The sequence below is a fragment of the Meles meles genome, chromosome 9, assembly GCF_922984935.1.
Source record: "Meles meles chromosome 9, mMelMel3.1 paternal haplotype, whole genome shotgun sequence".
NCBI classification, from domain to species: domain Eukaryota; kingdom Metazoa; phylum Chordata; class Mammalia; order Carnivora; family Mustelidae; genus Meles; species Meles meles.
This window is the reverse complement of record NC_060074.1, coordinates 20,762,551-20,781,010: the sequence shown is the minus strand read 5'-3', so window position 1 is coordinate 20,781,010 and position 18,460 is coordinate 20,762,551. Positions and strand designations below refer to the sequence as shown.

The window sequence follows — 18,460 nt, the reverse complement described above, 5'->3', positions numbered from 1 at the left end:
AAAGGAATTGGAGGTAACTTTACTGTGCATTTTTCTTTTAATATGCTTGGCATAGGGAGACAGAAAGGGTTGGTGCCAAGGAGGCTCCAAAATTCCTTCCACCTACATAATCATTTAAGAGAAAAAAAAACTAATACTGGAATTGAAGAACGGATCTATCATTTAATATGAGTCCCTAGTCCCCTGAGTCCCCAAGGGCCAAATGCTCAAGAACTTTAGATATCTAAGCTTTAGATATCTATTTATAGGCAGGTGTAACCTGGAAACAGTTAGAAGAAAAGAAAAATAAAAGTTGGATCATCTGTGACTGGGAGGCTTCTGATATTGTGGGCAACACTGGGACTCAGTTTCCACTCTATAAAAGGTCCAATAGTGTAGTTCAGTGTGGTTCTTGTCCTACCCCTGTTCAATCCTACAGTGTCAACCATCACAGTTATAAATCACCTGGTACACTTGATTGTATTATTGGTCCGCATAATACAGGTGAGGTTCATGACTGGTTGGTCTGAATGCTATAGATGGGCTTCTCATTCATCCAGCAGAACCCTTGCTTTCCCAAGAGGGTCAACAAAGAGGCTCAGGGCCTCCTGAAAGTCTTTTCTCTGACAGCTGCTCATACACAGCTATAATACTTGGATGGTTGGTGCCAAAGCATTCTTTCCATTATTTCAGAGGGGAGCAAATCAAGTCTGCTAGTTAACGGACTTACAGTAGGTCATGTAGAGGTAGTCCAGGCCTTGGCTAGGTCCAAGAGATTTGAGGTTAGGTGTTTTATTTCTATTTTCAGGAAGTTCAGTATTCATCTTGAAGACAATAGCAAATCTAAATCTAAATAGATATTATTCTGGTGTAATGTAATGTGCAAAGTAATAGTTCTTGTTGCATTTTCCAGGTGTCTTAAATTTTGCATGTTTTGGAGGGCGCATGAGGATGTAAGCATGGAAAGAAAGGTTTATTTTTATTGTTTGTTTGCTTTATTTTATTTTTGGCTACTTCGACTCTTCTCCCTATATTCCCTCAATAGCTAAAGAGAAATTATGTTTTCAATGCTTTGTCCTCTTTTAAAAAAAGTTTGTCCTCTTTAAAAAAAAAAAAAAAACTAAATAAATATATCTAGATATACAGCCATCTCCAAGAATGGTATTACATCTCTTGGTGTTTGCAAAAAAGAAAATAAAATTCAAGATGACATTGAATCCTGACTTATTTTTAACCAAAAGCTTAAATTGCTGTGCCTGCCTGCCACTGACAAGAGAGCTTGTCGCTTACAGGGAAATATCATTGACAGCTCTCATTGGCAGCCCAAGGGAAAGGCCTCTTGTCAAAATCTGAAGTCAGAAAATATGATGATTGGGTCATTCTTTTGGGCATGATAAAAACCCCAATTTAAAAAGAAGGGGGGACTATCACAGAGTCCATATCTAACAATAAATACAGTGACATGCTAAGAGTTTCACATAAAATGTAGATGCCAGTAACTTTAAGTCAATGAGGTCATTACATTTAAAGCCTCTAGATAAATAATTTTTAGAAAGCAAATAATTTCATTATTTCAAATAATAATACTTTTAATTATCTTCCTTGAGTGTCTATTTTGGCAATGAAATAGAATTCATCTAAGGCATTTTTCCTAATCCTTGGGGATATATAGGGCCGCATATTTCATTTGCAAATTTTATTTTAGAGATCATTAGAGTACCAATCAAGTGACTCATTACCCAGTGATCAAGAGCTAAATGTTAAATCTGATTCACTTGTTGCAAAAATGGAAATTCCAAATTCAGTTGCATGAATCCGTTTGACTCTAACATTTAATCAACTGGCAATTTTTATGATTTCTAAAACAAATGATTCAAACTCCAAGGGGGCACATTGCCAGCATTACTTAGAGACAATTTAAAATTTAAAATCCTAAACCTTAAAGGCTGCCTTCTGTTGATTTTCCCCAGATTTTCTAGAGAATCATAGATTTTCTAGCGAAACAATTAGCTGGCCTTTTTCGATGGGACTTTCCCAACCTACATCTCTTTAATCATAATGTGAAACAGACATTTGACATGGGTTAATGGCATGTTCTTTATATATTTCCATAATTGCAATAGCTTCAGGGTATATTTCCTTTGTTTCAAATAAGGTAGAGCATGACATTTAGCATTTTGCTTGATGGTTGAACAGACAGAAATGAAATCACTTTGGGCACTGGGTGCTTGATGCTCAGCAAGATTCATGCTTTAGCCTGACAACTTGCACCTGAGCACTTACCTAATCTGTATGATGCACATTTATGCTTTAGCAAAATTATAAACTATTTCATGCCAAAGATCTCTGGGATTATCTACCAATAATTAACAGCTTAGAGAGTGAATTCTACAAATACCAGCCATCCTCAGAAACTATTGCATAAGACAGAAAAATAGACGCTTGCTATGAAGGACAAAATTTTATTCCAGATTACTATTATTTTTTTTTAAGTCAGAGAGTCAAGTTTTTAACTCTCTGTGCTCTATGGATGAGTCTAAATAAAAATAACTTTTTGGGGGAAGAAATTTCCATTGAGCTTTGTCTTCCTATATGTCAAGAGAAAATTATTTTAACATCTCAGAGATGGTCTAGAAAAAAAATACAACAAACCTTTATTTGATAAACTGATTTTCTATATTCATGATATGGAGGGATAATATTTGAATAATCATTATCCATGGATAACTCTAAACCGCATTTTATTCTTGTCAATTTCAACCAAAATTTTTAGTTGCACTATTAATGCAAAATGGGGTGATTTGAAAGTGTGTGACAATCTTTCCTTCTGTATTCAGAGTAGAAGGGAAAAATGTATTATTTCAATCAAATGATTCATCTTTCTAAAGCTCTGTCTTGTTCAAAATTCTCCCAAAGTCTCTATTTCCTATTAAATGCATCAAAACTTCTTAGGTAGGCAACCAGGATTCTCAGGAATTTTGATTTTTTGAGTGCTCTTCTCAAAACTTTACATTTTGGCCAGACTTTACATACATCATCAACTAGAGATTAACTGGAAATGTGAAATGTAAAATGAAAGAAAATGCAATCCTAACTTATAACTTTTACTAAAACAATTTATAGACCATTAGTTGGAAATGTGAAATGTAAAATGAAATCCTAATGCAATCCTAATTTATAACTTTTAGTAAAACAATTTATAAACCAGAGGCACTAATTACAGGGTCAACGTATATTTCTTAAGCAATGGGATTTTGATTTTGTTTTGTTTTGTTTTTGATTTGACACTCTCTGATGCTGCTTTCTTTATCAAAAGACCCACATGTCAGCTGAAGATAGCAAAATATGGAGAGTAACTGGGGTCCAGAAGTTTGGATTCTGGTCTTGGCTCTCGTACAAGATAGTGTTAGGCTCTACAGGCACACTCTAGGTATGAACCTCAATTGCTGTAAATTTCTTTCTTCTTTATCCAATGTTGTTTTAAAAAGAATGTCTTTTTTTTCTTTGGAAAGGGTAGTAGTGGCCCATAACCCTTCAACTTTATTGGAGATTAAGTTTTTCCTTTGGCTTTACATCATTTTCCAGGAGTGCTTAAATGAAGCCTTTCTTCATCCTTGCATTATAAAAAACACTTCTCTCTCTCTCCCCAAAGTATTTCCCATTCCATAGCATTCAATTTTAATGAAAACTATTTATCCATCCTATATAGAGTCCTGAGATATCGTATACTAAAACAAACAACGAAAAAATATGACCACATCAGATATTTTTGAAGAATGAAAGTTCTCTCTGGAATAGATGATGTTTTTCAAATATTAATCTGTTAACAACACTGTGCCCAGATTAAAATGCATAAGAACTTTATAGTCTATTTCAAATTCTAAATAACCCTGCCTATACTGATCAGTAACTTCTTCAAAACTCAATGGATCAAATACAAGCAATAAATACATTAGAGTACACATTTAAATGGAAATAACATTTCATGTCAAAACATACAATTCCACAGAGCTGTAAAGGAAAAGGATAAATTGGAGGACCCATTAAGGGGTCAGACAAATTTTTCTATGCAGGCTGTGCCACACAGCACAGAAAAGGGAACTACGTTAAAAACCTTGAGGTGAATAAATCATGCTGAAAAGTTTGTAAAGAATTGTTTGGTGGAATAGACATTGAGTTTAGGCATCGGCCTCATTGTTAAACATTAGCATTACATTTTTTTCTTCAGTTTAAATTTTTAAAGGAATTTTAAGGTATAGAGGACCAAGCATAAAGGCAATGACTTTTAAAGAGTTTGTTCAGTTGTTTGAAAACAACCTGATTCAAGGTTGTTCCTAAGTTCTTGCTTGGCTTGTAAATGAACAGCAAACAAAAAAAAGGTCTCGAGGAGTGCCTGGGTGGCTCAGTCGTTAAGCGTCTCCCTTCAGCTCAGGTTGGGGGATCAAGTCCCGCATCAGGCTCCCTGCTCAACGGGAAGCCTGTTCTCCTTCTCCCACTCCCACTGTTTGTGTTCCCTCTCTTGCTGTGTCTCTCTCTGTCAAATAAATAAATAAATAAAATCTTTTTTTTAAAAAAAAAGGACTCTATAGGTCTCAGCTTTGTAAACCTAAAATAGAAATTATTTTTCATAGTTTCTTTAAATAATTAATGTTTATAAAACTTAGCTCCAAAACTTTTCATTACCCTACAAATGATACTTGAATTATAGTTTGATACTTGAATTATAGTTCGACCGGCTATGTCTTTATGTCTTGCATAAAGACAGGGCCCTTGATATCAAGGAGCTTTTCTTTTGAGACAATATTGACTTTCTCTCTCTCTCTCTCTCTCACACACACACACACATACAACCTTGTCAATACAATATAATGCATTTCAATGAACAGCTTTCCTTTATGCTGGATTGACAATATTTTAAAGCTCATGGGATATTTTATTTCTTTTCTTATTTACACTTATTTTAGCCCAATGAGATGGAAAGAAATGGCTTGGAAAGAACTTAAAAATTACACAAGGGCAAGGCACTAGGGGAAGATGAAAAATGAAAAAAATAAGTCATTTCTTTCCTGCGTAGATGGTAGAGACCACGTCTTATTGTCTTGTTCCCCCCTTTTGTCATATAGTTCGCAACAGGAGCTTAGTAAATATTTGACAAAATGATATCCATGTGAATGAGAAATAAATCTAAATATGTTCAGTTCTCTTTTAGTTTATAATTTTATAAATTTACTTCTACATTACTAGCACTCAATAGATCCTTCATTGTGGTGGCCATCATAATTTTATATAATGAGAAAAAAAGTTTCAGTATAATTTATTACTTGCCTCCAGCATTAACTCCATTTTCTCCTTGAATATAAAACTCAAAGCAACTTATTCAAATTAGATGTGAAAGGCCTAAAAAAGTCTCAAGATAATGCCTAAAACTTTATAAGAAAATATCAAAAAATTCTCTACATTTCACTCATTTCTTTCCCTCCTTCCTCTCTTAATGCTCCCTCTTTCCCAATTACATTCCTCTTACTTCAGAAGCACTGACTTTTTACTCAAGTTCAGCTTGCCCTTTGTGGTACAAATAAAGAATCTATCAGACTAACTAAATGAATATTTCCAATGAGCTCTAATGTAAAAATATGATCATACTCTAAGTAGAACCATGAATTTGAGAGCTTAAAGTGACCTCACAGTTTGTTTAAATGAGATATTGCTACATTATGATGGTGTTAATACATTAAATGAGATGGTACTACAGAAGTGTATTTTGTTGTTCCTATTCTTTTTTTTTTAAAGATATTATTTATTTATTTGACAGAGAGAGATCACAAGTAGACAGAGAGGCAAGCAGAGAGAGAGAGTGGGGGAAGCAGGCTCCCCACTGAGCAGAGAGCCCGATGTGGGACTCAATCCTAGGACCCTGAGATCATGACCTGAGCCAAAGGCAGAGGCTTAACCCATTGAGCCACCCAGGTGCCCCTAGTTGTTCCTATTCTTATACAAGTCTGAAAACTAAGGACCAGAGATGTCAGTATCTAAGGTCACATAATGAAAAACCTGGGCTTGGAACTCAGCCCTTATGCCCTGGTCTAATATTATTTTAACCAAAATTCACTATAGTCCAAACATGGGAAATTTCTTTGGGTCATAACTGTAATGGCACCAAACATTCCCACTCATTAAGTTCATGCATATGGTGTTCCACCACATTCATTTAACTTTCAGTCAACAAGTATTTATTGAGTACCTACTAAGTATTGAACTCTGAGGACAGGATTGACCCCATCCTTAATTTCATGAAGCTTATTGTCTAGTAGGTGAGACAAGATAGACATTAAATAACAAATTATACAATGGAATACTAAATTACAAGTGTGTTGAGAAGCACTGTCTACACCATGCAAAGTGTTTCAGATTGAGAAAAGAACAGATGCAGGGAGGCCAGTTAAAAAACTTAACAACTACTGCAGTGACACAGACAAGAGAAAATGGATCCTGTGCTAGAGTGGTGCAGAGCAGACTAAGAGAAATGGGTGGATTTAAGAGCTGTTCTGGACACAAAACCATTAGCACTTCATGATGGCCAGGATATGGGATGAGGGCAAGGAGATGAAAAGAGGACTCTTGGGTTTTTGACTTGGCAAAGTCCTATTATTTGAATGGGTATAAAGATATTTAAAAAGAATCATTTATCTTGAACTTTCCACTCTCAAACATCGACATGGCATCAGCCACACTGATGTTTCTGGTGTTCCTAAAACACGCCAGGTCTGCTTCCACCCCAGGGCTTCTGCGCGTGCAGTTTTCTCTGCCTGAAATACTCTCCCCCAGTTATCTACGGGGTTCAGCTATTCCTTAAAATATTCCAATTATCACCTTCTTGATACTTTTCCACTCATTCTATCAAGACATGTCATCTCTTCTCCACATATTTTAAATCTCTTCCTTGATTTGTTGTTGCCTTTCTCATTTTGTGACATATTTTTTCCTATATAATATTTTATGACTTGTTTTTCTTCCTAGAATGTGAAGTCTGCAAAAGTAGGAATTTCAAAAATTTTTGTCTGTCTTGTCCGTTGTTATATTCTCAGTATCCAGAACATAGTATGGAACATAGTGGGTACTCAATAAATACCTGTTGAATAAATAATGAGCAAAATGAATGTACAACTTTGACTTTCTGGAATTATTGAGGAAATACAAGACAACACCATTTATTTTAAAGATGCCAAGGTAGATTTAAAAATTAGTATTTCATTATATGTCCTTGATATTATCTATGGGAATTTGCAAGTTGGTGTATATACTCTATTTAAAACATTGATTTTTAGAATTATTTTGAAAAATAATCTGCCAGTTGTAGGAAAATAAAAGATATGATAAGAATACAACAAAACTTTCCAAATTTAATGGTCTCTACTTTTCAGTAGCGTATTATTCTAACACATTATTTGCTTTAAATTATTTCACATAAATATTATAAAGGATCAAAACCCTTACATTTCAATCCTGATGTGATAAAACCTCAGTGTGGGAGGTGTGGGAGGGAATATTAAATAAAGTGTTGTCATCTTCATGTTTCGCAACCAAAGTTAAAGCCAACAAACAATAACTAAGGTATATTAAATTGCATACTTTGTAGAAAAGTGATTCTTCATTAAATACAAAATTATAGAACTTGAATTTATAGCTCCGACTTTAAAGGATGTTATTAGAAGTTGTATATGCAAGATGTGGGTACTATAAGGACTTCTGTTTTTTACTCTGTGAAAATGTGAAATTTAGACTATGAGAAGCTGAATATCTATGATAGCCAATGTTCCTTATTTCAATGGATTAATATAGAAGTGAGGGATAGAAGATAAATTATTTTATTTCTAGAATGTGAGGATATATTTCATAGGTCCTAGTCTAATGGATTTATCTAAATCGATTTTCTGCTAGGCAGAAAGATGCTACGGCAACACTGACTGGGAAGATAATAGATTGACAAATTCTGTAAGATTCTTTATATAAAAGAGAAGTACTGTTCTCTTCTTGAACTGGAGTGACTTGCTTGAAGATGCCACCATCTTTTAGTTCCCTTGATCTAAAATGACTGCTCCATGAATGAAGAAGTATATAACTTACAGGGCAAGCAATCAAATCCACAGGCACTGCCTTGCAGAGATCATGACCTATGTAATAACCATCCTATCCAACAACTATAAATGGGAACAGCCTTTGTGAAACAACCTCACCAGTAACTTTCAACTATGACAAGAGTACACAAAAATTGTGGTTTGTATACTGATCTTCTTAAGGCTGAAGGAGAAAAAAAAAACTTATTAAAGCACGTAAAAGTAATCCACATATATCAAAGCACCTATAAAAAAGCCCATGCATTGACAGAAAAGGTAAGAAATATTATTCACTGAGTACCTGCCTAATTTTTTTATGCCATGCATTTAGAGAAATTTTTTTCCTGCTTTTGTTTATATCAATCAGGTGTGTTCTTAAAAAGCTAACACTACTTATTCTAAAATTTAGATTGAGATTTGACATAAAATAGGGAGCTAACTATATTGAAATAGTTTTAAATTAATACACTTACTAAGACAGTCTTACCCGAGCCTTGAGTTAAATTAACCAAGGTCACTATCTACAATGAATCTAAGATTGCGTATGTTCTTTCCAGTAGAATGAATTTGTGCTTCAGCTGAAAAGATTAACTTTATTGCTTTCTGTAAAGCTCCTCATGTTATCACTCTTTTATCTCTTCCATTAGGCATTGATTTGCCTCACTGAACTGAGCCACAAAGTGAAGTCTCTCTTCGAATACAAAATCAGACCCTTAATAGAAGTGATGATCACTGTGAGCATACAACCTATACATATGGAAGAGCAGTAAATGCCCAAATTGAAGCAAATAATAAGGCTTTCCAAATTGGAAAACATTTGAACTTCCAACACATATATAGTTTTTATTATGTATTTCCCCTCCCAATTCTTAGTGGTTGCACAAACAGCAATAATATAGCTTTTAAAATCAAATTATTCACACACAATCTAACCACTCTGGATTTTATAACAACAGAGCCCGTGTAGCAGAATTAAGCAATTTACATCTATAAATTTTCTCCCTTATTTATCAATAAGAATTGTGTGACTATTTTTCTCAATATCTACAGACTGCCTATCTCTATTACAAAACTTGCCTCCTACAAAAAGTACTGCTGTTGTCCTGTCCTCGTCATTGATTCTGAGTTGACCACTGTCATTCCAACATCCTAGGTTTATCCAGTTTACAGTTGGGAACAACATGGCAGCAGCTTCAATTTCCCCAACAGACTGTGGTGAGGCATCCTTAATCAGAGAACAAGGGTCTTGAGCATATCATCTCAACAATTTCTAAGAAGCTTTAACATAAAAAGTTTTCCTAGTTATTCTTTGAAGTGGAAACTCTAACAATCCAGTCAAAACCTGTAGTTTAACATGTACAGAAAGAAAATCTTGCCTCACTTCTTGTGTTTGAGGCTTTTAACGGGATAACATTAAAGTGGTAAGTGATATATTTTTCCTACAAAGACAGTTCAACTGCGGTGCACCTCAATCTCCCAATTCATTTCCCCCTCTAATTTAAACATATTATCCCATCTATCACAAAATAGAGGCAAGTATCTTCCTTCCTTCTGTTTCTTATCTTAGTGTGGAAATACCTCCTGGTTCTCCAACAAAAGTCACTTCATAACTCCTCTGTTGTAGATTTTTTCCCAAGTCATCTGCAGTTGAGACAGGATAATTTTTCAGCAGGTTTAATACTCGCCTTATGAAAGAAGAGATGTTCTTCAAATGACACTGTGAGTTTAAGGCTGTTTCTGTTCTGTAATTTTTGTATCATTTGTCTTTATTAGTCCTTAATTACCACAATCTCTAAGGCAGTTTTAGTTGAGTTCAAAACAATAAGGCATCTTTATGTCAGTTTTATGAATTACTGAGTATAGCAGAAGTCAAGTGAAATTAGACATAAAAATATTCATAGATATGGTAAAGAACCGGAAAGAAAAAGAAGTATTCCAATTTTTTTGGATTGGTTTAACCTTAGTGATTCTGGCAAAGCTCAGGCTAAAACCATTCTTCATGCCTCTCTACGTTGAGGAGTCATTTGAGTGGGACCAAATATTATAGAATTATATCAATAATTATTCTGTTCTAGTTGAATTTTCTTTGTGGTTTCAAGAAAATGTCTGAGATAAATTATGTTCCCTTGTGATTCTATGAAGAAACATATTATTTTCAGTATCAGTATTTTCTGGACTATAAGCCAGTAAACCCCACATTTAAATAAGGAAAATACTACATATAAGAACATTTATAGAAAGAGAATGGATTTCAAATTTAAATAATAGTTACACCATTTTAAGAGGTATCTCATCAAAAATTAAAATGATAAACTTTCAAGTTGGCACTAAATTGATTTTATTCAACTTAGTCTATCATATATATTTTTATATAAATAAAACAATGTTTTATTTATATAAAAATATTTTATATTTGGATATTTCCAAAAGTCCCCCAATATTTCATTTTCTTGGATGTGCAAAACTCTGAGGAATGCAAGAGCAATATGAGATTTATGAAATCACAGGATCAAATTTGGCAGAATTAGTTTTTTGTTTTGTTTTACTTAAAAAGATTTCTTACAGCTCATATTTTAATAGCATCTTTTTATGAAAAAGCATTTGTCTATGACTTTATTATTACAGAACGTTAGTCATTCCACAAAGGGCATATGGACCACCACCATCACCACCCTCTGCTTCCCCCAATTCCTTTGGTGGGTTTTTCGTAACTCCCTGGGCTTTCTTGAACAGAATCACAGAGAGACAGCAAAGAAGTTTGTTGCTAAAGGAAGAAGCAATGCTGAATTTTTGTTTCAGCAGTGAGTAAGAGTCCTTGATATCTTCACATTTTGGCAAGATCTTTCTTCAAAACCTGCCTGAAAATACATTTTCTTTGGCATTTAAGAGGGACACCAAAAATCAGTGACAGAAAATATAAGATAGACAAGAAAGAGTGGCAGAAAAGAACACTGTAGTTAAAAGAAAGTCTTTTGGGAATGTTGAGAGGGCATCACAAGTTTGTTGATATACAAAGGAAATTATTACTTTCTTTCTTCTTTCTCTCAAGATGGGTGTTTTATCTCTTTAGCGATAAGAAAAGGCAAATGATCCCAAAGGCAGATCAATATCACAAAGGAAATACAAAATGATATTTGTATTCTCTCCTTCCAGGCTAGTTGCGTCCTCTAAACACACAGTATAGAAGCAAGTGAGGTCAAGGCAAAAATTCAAAGGCTCCTGGTTGGCAAAAAAATGTGAATGTTTGTACTGGAGCTGAAGTTAAGAATTAATAGGTAGAGCTTTACTAATAACCCTCTTCAATACAATTAATCTTAAGGAGAAGTTCTTATCCTATAATTTCATTTATCAGAACTATTCAGAACTATCTATTATCAACATGAATGTCCACCCTTTACAATTTTTAAGCATGAGTTGCCAGAGAAGAAATCTGGTCAACCATGTTGATCTGGAAGTGAACATGGGGAAATGGTAGAAGATAGGAAATCACTGAAGAAAGGAAGGAGATAAAAGCAAAATCACTAAAAGATCATCAAATGAGGTCACAGTCATGATCTAAACTACAACACTCAAATTCATGTCAGAAATGTAAGTTTAATCTCTTATGCTAAAGTCCACAGGGCAATAGACCCATTCAGAAAAGATCGGCTAGGAAATCAATGGAAAGATTCTCCTATATGGGGAAATCAAATTTACCCGATAACCAGAAGGAATGGATATGTCATGTGATTTTCATTATATTTTATAAGCCAGCTTTCTCAGACGAGATCTAAATTCTTGGCAATAAATCACAACCAGTAACATTTTAACACCTCCAACCCCCTTTCACGGTAAGAACTGTTCGTTTATAATGTGAGGAAGGGGGTTTTAGTGGGATCTTACTTCTGACAGCAAGTATGTTTTTCATGTGATTCTTACCTGCCCCCCTTTAGGCTGGTATTTGATGTTGTCTGTCGATCCGATTTTGGATTTGACATTCTTCAGGTCTGGCAGTGGTTGGTTAATAAGCCGAAGCTGCTTCGGAGTAGCGGGAGATTTTGGAGGAGTACGTATGATGGCAACTTTCTTCTCACTGGGCACCAAGATGGCAGATTTGGGGGTTCCTGGTGTGTGAGGGGTCCTGGGGTAGCTCGGGGTTCCAGGAGTGCCTGGCGTGCGTGAAGAATAGCTTGGTGGGGTGCCAGGAGTGATGGCAGTTGATCCAGGGGTAGTGGGTGTGGAAGTTCCACTCTTTCCTGCTCTGCGAATCGGCTCTGACCCTATATAAATGAACAAAACCAAACCAAACTAACACCACAGCATCAGAAAATTCTTGCGACATCCTCTTCCCTCAGGTTGTTGGAACTCACAACACATGGACTTTTTGAAGACTTTAGAAGATTTGCGGATTACAACGATCCCCCAAAAGGTGAAAGTTCCTTTTCTTAGGCTTATAACCTGGTGACATTTTTGAACATGCATTGCTATCCGTGCAAAGAAAGAACTTGGGCTTTTTTGATGGATTCTCCTTACTTCTCATTACGAAGTCATCACAAGTTTTTTACCCTTGTGGGATCATTAAGGCATGTGGATCTGCTGTAAGTGGGCAGAAGAGTCTGCCCTTCATGTTCTATGTGGGTTACTATTTACTAAAGATTTCCTGGAATGGTGTGTGGATCACTTGCTCTTTTGTGCAATAAGTTCATTCCAAGATTCAGGTAGACATACAACTGTGTACTGCAGGCAATAATTTTGACCTGTGTACAAAGTCATTTATTAAATTCTATTCCAACGTTACTCTTTCAGCTTATATTGAGGAACGCTGTGAGTTACAAATGTGTTTACTAAAATCTATGCAATTACATCAGACATTGTTCTACAGTATCCTGTATTTCCTTTTTATGGAAATTTGGCTCAGCTCTTAATACCAAAAAATACTATTTCTCTTCTTAGAAAAATGGGATTTTTAAAAAGATTTTATTTATTTATTTGACAGAGAGAGATCACAAGTAGGCAAAGAGGCAGGCAGAGAGAGAGAGGAGGAAGCAGGCTCCCCACCAAGCAAAGAGCCGGATGCGGGGTTTGATCCCTGACCCTGAGATCATGACCCGAGCTGAAGGCAGAGGCTTAACCCACTGAGCCACCCAGGTGCCCCCAGAAAAACGGGATGTTTTAATAACATAATCACAGTGAATCTTGTGTCTGATTGTTTTCTCTTATATTTTCATTACTAGTTTGCAGTTTGGAATTGAATTAATACTCTCCCCCCTCCCTGCCATCAATTATACAGGCTATGGTGAGATGCATTTCTTCGCCTCAACTTGATGTTAGGGTCATTTTATTATTTAACTGCTTCCTCCCGTTTTCCTATACTATGTTTCTTTCATATTAACTTATAACTGTGTTTGAAAGCCATTTCAAATACTTTTTTGAAAGCGTAATCCTATAGATGAGTCTACACCACCTTACAGATTTCAAAGCTCTTTTGTGAATACCAAACATTTGATGGCCAACAAACAACAGTAGTTAGAGACAGATCTTATCGTTCCTAATTTAAAAATGAGGACATTGAGTCTCATTTACCCAGATGATACTAAATTCTAAGCCACATACGATATTTAGTTTCTTAGCCTTAAAAATCTTTTGCTTAAAATAACACATTGATTTTAATAATAGGCCACTTATTTACATTGTTTACATTTATTATTCAAATTCCTTCACTTTTTTGGGGTGTTTTACAGGAAGGGCATGAATTTTATTTTTTATTACTAAGTACGTATACTTTGTAGGATCAATAAATCTTCTAGAAATTTTGTAGAGGATAAAGGTATAACTCATTAACTTTTAAATCAATGAAGTGGAAGGGATCTTTGAGTCATCGGTGTGGGAAGTTCTTCCCGAGAAAGGGGATAATTAATCTTTGCTGAAATAATTACAAAGAGTGAGCTCAAGAGAGCTTCACAGATAATTATAATCTACAGGCAATATTTATTTACCCATTGGTCTGGGTTCAGTCTCCTGAAGAAACAGAATCATTTCACTTCTTTCAGTGAAGAGTTTTTATGTACGAAGTGAAAGTTGTCCTGTGTCCTTTGGGGTTTTTTTTTTAACGTAAGGGCAAATGACAGGTAGAATCTTCAAAAAAAAAATATGAAATTGGATATAAGAAGACTATGCAATAAATTAGTGTGTATTCTGTGATTTTTATCACTTTCCACAGAAAGGACATTTCAAGACCAGGATGATACAGACAAATCCAACTTTCTTCATACATAGCTTGTTTTCGGACCGATTTTTGATGTTCGAGTCAGTCACTGTGTGCTTCAGAAAAATCTCTTCAGGGCGCCTGGGTGGCTCAGTGGGGTAAAGCCTATGCCTTTGACTCAGCTCATGATCCCAGGGTTCTGGGATCGAGCCCCGCATGGGGCCCTCTGCTCAGCGGGGAGCCTGCTTCCCCCTCTCTCTCTGCCTGCCTCTCTGCCTACGTGTGATCTCTCTCTGTCAAATAAATAAATAAAATCTTAAAAAAAAAAAAAAAGAAAAATCTCTTCAGAGACTTCATTTCTTCCTTAAATGTTTTCATCATGATATTGGTGTCATGATGATGAAGGTGATGAAGTCATATTAATATTAATAAGAATATTAATATTCTTATTAATATTATAAGCTCAGGTCTTTTGGGGAGCAGGATATTCTCTCTGTTATTTGCCACCATACCTAACACTGATGCCTTTTGTGGGACCTGAATACAGTAGGAGTTCAACATATTTCCTTTTTTAATAGTACAAATTAGATTCAGAATTTATCAGTGCGTTGAGTTTTTTTTTTACTTCATGGAGACTAAGCTGAAGCAATATTCTGCATGTGCATAACAAGTTTCCTTAAAAGAAACAAATTTTTTAAAGTAAATGTCATTTCTATACTCATAGAAAACGGCGTTAAACTTCGGAAAACTAAGGAATGAAGGTTTTGTGTTACATCTGAAGAATGAAGAAAAACCAAAAGCATTAAGCCCTAACACCACTGTTCAACAGATACAATCAATTTTTAGTGTAATAAATTATATTCTTGTCTTCAAAATGACAAAGTTGAGCATTTCCTATTTGTTCTGAAACCAAGTTAAATCTGAATGAATAAAACAATTTAAAAAATATTTATGAAAAATACATATTCACGAATTACTTTGTTAAGCTTATTAATCTTGGTTCTTATTAATCTTGTCAACTCTTCAATGACAATGCCTTTCTCTCCACTTGGGCTAAATGCCTAGCTTTGTTTCTCTCAGTTCTTTTCAGTAGCTGTACAAAATGCCACGACATGTGCAGTTACAGAGATGATGGGCAAATGGGAGGAGGCATATTGCTTGCTCTTCTAGTTGTCCCTATGCTTTTTAGTTATTGCTACACAGAGAGAAAATAAACCCTATGCCCCGAGATTATCAGAGTATGAATTATGTTCATTACCACATAATAAAATACATTATGCTTATGAACATGAGTTAGAAAGTCAAAATAGATTGGTTCAGAAATAAAAACAATTTGTATGCAGATACACTTTAAAAGGCAGTGCACAGTGGTTTGAAGATGTGGATTTATGGATAAAATGCCATTTTGCTTCCATAACCACAAATAAAAGCGTAATTCAAAGTTATCTGAACAGCTTCTGTATTACTGATGCCCAATTCCAACTGAAGATATTTGGAGTTAAGATCTTTTCTCAAGAGATTACTCTCTTAAATGCCTTCTTTGCTATTTCATTTGAATATTTTCGTTATGAAAGAGTTTAGTGATTTTAAAGTATTCCTGGCACGTATTTCAAAGAGTGTTAATTTTTCATGAAACTAAGCGGTGTGTAGGTCACAACTGCTCTAAATACAATAAACATTTTCACGTTATTAGGCAAAAAACATGCTTTAAGTGCCATACAAAATTGTCACATTTGAAGTGGATCAATTATTATTAAATATTTTAAGAGGAAGTGGTAAAATCAACTATAATAAGATAGTAGTTGCAATTTCTACCATTTTTAATGGATCTTAAATGACAGAGATTATATTCTCCAAGTGATTCTGCATAGCAGTTTTCTAGTACTATTTCTTCCAAATAAATATAAAGAAGATATTAAGAGGGCAGGTCATGAAGTTATCGGTGGGCTGAAAACCAAATTCAACCACTCTCTATCTTAGTAGCATTGGACAAGTTACTCTCTTTTTTCTTATCAGTAGATTTAATGAGATTATTAATACCTAACCATCAGCACTGTTATTTAAATTGAATGAAAAATGTGTCTTCAGATTTTAGCATCTATATGTGCTCAATAAATGGGAACTATTCTTGTTGTAATAGAAATATGTTTATGAAAATAATTTGAATCCATGCTTTAACTAGATAATCTTGGTAGTAACACAACTCCTGAGTGGGTAATGATTGGAACATTTTTATATTTTTTATTTAAACTGTGATAACTGCCAACCAGTTCATTACGGGCCATCAATCAAAAGAAACTGAAACTATTGCTCTGAACATGCTATGTGTACACCCTCATTGGAATGCAAATTCTTAACAAATTGAGCAGAATCTGAGGTTTTGATTATTGGGTCTCCAGTAAGATTTTAGGACTTAGATTCCTAAGAAGGGTTAAGCTTACATAGATAATATATTTTTAAAAATTCCTGACTATTGGTTTTCTCTATTAATTACTTCTTTGTAGGTCTCATTTTCCACAACAATCATTTTAACTCACACAGGTGTTTTGGATCCATCAGTAGTTTGATTTTCTGATTCCTGGAGGAAATATAATCTGTTCTCAGTGTGTGTTTTCCTTGGAAGATGTAAAATATAAACACATAATAAGCTCTATGCCACTTAAAGGATTAAAAAGGAAGCCAAATGAAAATAAACCTACTGGTAGTCCGCCGTGCTGAAGAGGAGATGGAACTGTTGAGAGAGAATGAATTCTCATCTCTGTCTCCTGACACACCACGACGAGGAGGGAGAATGGAGGAGGGTCTGGGCAGAGAAGAGCGCTTTTCTGGGCTCTTAGTCACTCCATCCTGATTGGGGAAAAAAAGAATTGGATTCTTGTCAATCTTCAATTATACAAAGGGATGCTCTATTTTTCCTCTTGTGCTGATAAATTTCTTTTAATATACACTACTGAATTTCATATATTTATAAGCATTTCTGCTTTGAAACTTAGAGTTATATTTGCCTAGAAGTTTTATAAAATATATTATTTTGGAGTTCTAGTAATTGATCATGAAATTCAAATTCTAAATAATAAATGCATAAAATGAATTTACTCAAGTAATCTCCAGTGAGTTAATAATTTTACTAAAAAAATCATCATTAGCTTAATAACTTATTAATCAGAAAGGGCTGCCAAGGGGCATTGCATGCATACCAATTAACAATGACCACTTATATCCATTATGTGATTGGAATTCTAAGTGCTTTACATCCATTTATGATTTAATTCTTGCCACAAAATACTATGTGCATTTAATAACCAAGGAAACAGGCTGAACTAGTTTATATAATTTTTTCAAGATCACCGAGTTGATAAGTAGCAGAGGTAGTATTAAATCCTGATGTGTCTGATTGAGTCCAAATGGTATATTATATTATATATAATTTGCCATTATTAGATGATACAACATTATATATTATATACTATGAGTAATATATATTACATATAATATGTATAGTATTATATATAATACATTTTATTTTATTGGTTTGTGTTTGAAATTCTACAAAACACCAGATAAATAAATAAATAATAATGAACAGTCTACCTAGAAAGAGGCTTTTTTTCTTTTTTTTACTGGTTGACTATTAATAACTATTGAGACTTTCAATTTTGTTTAAGAGGGTTTATGGTTTATATGTCAAATATTTTAAAGTTTAGTCTTTGTTTTTTATATATTTACTGAATTGTGTCTTATAACCTCCAAAATTATTTTCTTTTCTGAACCTTCAGTTGACCTGCTGCCTTACCTTGTTCCCTGATTCTGAGTATGGCAAACGGTCTGTGGAGCCTGCTGAGGTGGACTGTATTGAAAAACTGTCAGAAAATGAAGCCCTTTGAGACGTACTAAGGCAAGCAGAACTGGATCTTGGGGACTTTGAGCTACCCTGTAAGGCAGGAATCTTTGACAAGGTAGAATTCTAGCCATGAAAGAAAACAAACAAAATCACAAAATAAACCAAACTATGAAACTATAAAAAAAATGTATAAACATATAAGAAATTAAATGCCTACTTTTAATAAGACCACATGATAAATGATTATAATCAATGATAGAAATATATATTTATGTTAGAACAAGAGATTTTCATTGAATAACTCATTTTTAACTGGAACTAACTTAAGAATATTCATATATG

The 18,460-nt window shown here is 34.4% G+C and overlaps 1 protein-coding gene across 16 annotated transcripts in view; it reads right to left on the bottom strand.

Annotated features, from left to right (window-relative positions):
- Nucleotides 1-18,460, bottom strand: part of MAP2 (microtubule associated protein 2) — a 298,127-nt gene that overhangs the window by 10,506 nt on the left and 269,161 nt on the right. For all 16 annotated transcript variants that reach the window (XM_046018967.1, XM_046018965.1, XM_046018968.1 and 13 more), the window contains 2 exons: nt 16,977-17,124; nt 12,012-12,352 (listed from right to left, as the gene is read on the bottom strand). In XM_046018967.1, coding sequence (XP_045874923.1) covers nt 12,012-12,352; nt 16,977-17,124 — 489 coding nt within the window. The remainder of the gene's footprint in view (nt 1-12,011; nt 12,353-16,976; nt 17,125-18,460) is intronic.